Source organism: Austrofundulus limnaeus, unplaced genomic scaffold (genome assembly GCF_001266775.1).
Source record: "Austrofundulus limnaeus strain Quisiro unplaced genomic scaffold, Austrofundulus_limnaeus-1.0 Scaffold1007, whole genome shotgun sequence".
Taxonomy (NCBI): domain Eukaryota; kingdom Metazoa; phylum Chordata; class Actinopteri; order Cyprinodontiformes; family Rivulidae; genus Austrofundulus; species Austrofundulus limnaeus.
In genome coordinates this window covers 86,197-86,940 of record NW_013953409.1, presented here as the reverse complement: position 1 = coordinate 86,940, position 744 = coordinate 86,197, and the positions used below count along the sequence as shown (strand labels likewise).

The window sequence follows — 744 nt, the reverse complement described above, 5'->3', positions numbered from 1 at the left end:
TCAAAGTTTGGAGACGGGGGGAGCCAGGAAGCACTTTATAAAGAGAGTCAAACCATTACAAACTCATACAAGTGGATAAAACAGACGTTTTACATGGTGAAATGTGACTGATGAAAACTTATGAGCTTAATCCCACACCAATTTGACTATGAATAACTTCGGGTGACAAGTCTGACTTCTTTTTTTTTCACATTGGACTCCACCAAGAAGAAATCCCGTGCATACTGCTGCTTAAATGTTCACTACGTCAGAACTTATTCAGCAAATGTGTTTCCATCTCTGCTTTTGTGCATTAACTCTTACAGGATGGRGGAAATTGGTCTTGGCGGAGGTTTGCACTCTCCGAGTGCTTCTAGTTGTTTCATATTTTACTAAYAAACTTTACTAATCACTTAAACAGATCTCCACCTCTCTGTGGAAACTCGTGCAATCACTGTTGTTCTTGTCTCTGACAGGATTTTCCCAAGGGATTACCTGCTACAGCACATTCATCTGTACTCCCTGGCTGATCTGCAGCAGGTACGCACACAGCTCTGTACACACACTATGATACTAAAGCCACTTCAGGACTTACAGTGAAGTTTAGTAGTTACTGATCTGGCAGCAYTGTGAAGCAGTGGTTGGAGCTGTCGCCTCACAGCACGTAAGTCACAGGTTCACCTGAAGTTTACATGTTTTCTCCATGCACACTTGGGTTTGCTTCAGGTTCCCTGAAAAAAATAGGCTCTCTGGTTTCCTCCTGCA

The 744-nt window shown here is 42.8% G+C and overlaps 1 protein-coding gene across 1 annotated transcript in view; it reads left to right on the top strand.

Annotated features, from left to right (window-relative positions):
- Window positions 1–519, top strand: part of plekhm3 (pleckstrin homology domain containing, family M, member 3) — a gene marked incomplete at its 3' end in the record, with an annotated part of 54,122 nt that extends 53,603 nt beyond the window's left edge. The window contains 1 exon segment of the mRNA XM_014030150.1: window positions 456–519. Coding sequence (XP_013885604.1) covers window positions 456–519 — 64 coding nt within the window.
- Window positions 520–744: the final 225 nt, after the last annotated feature.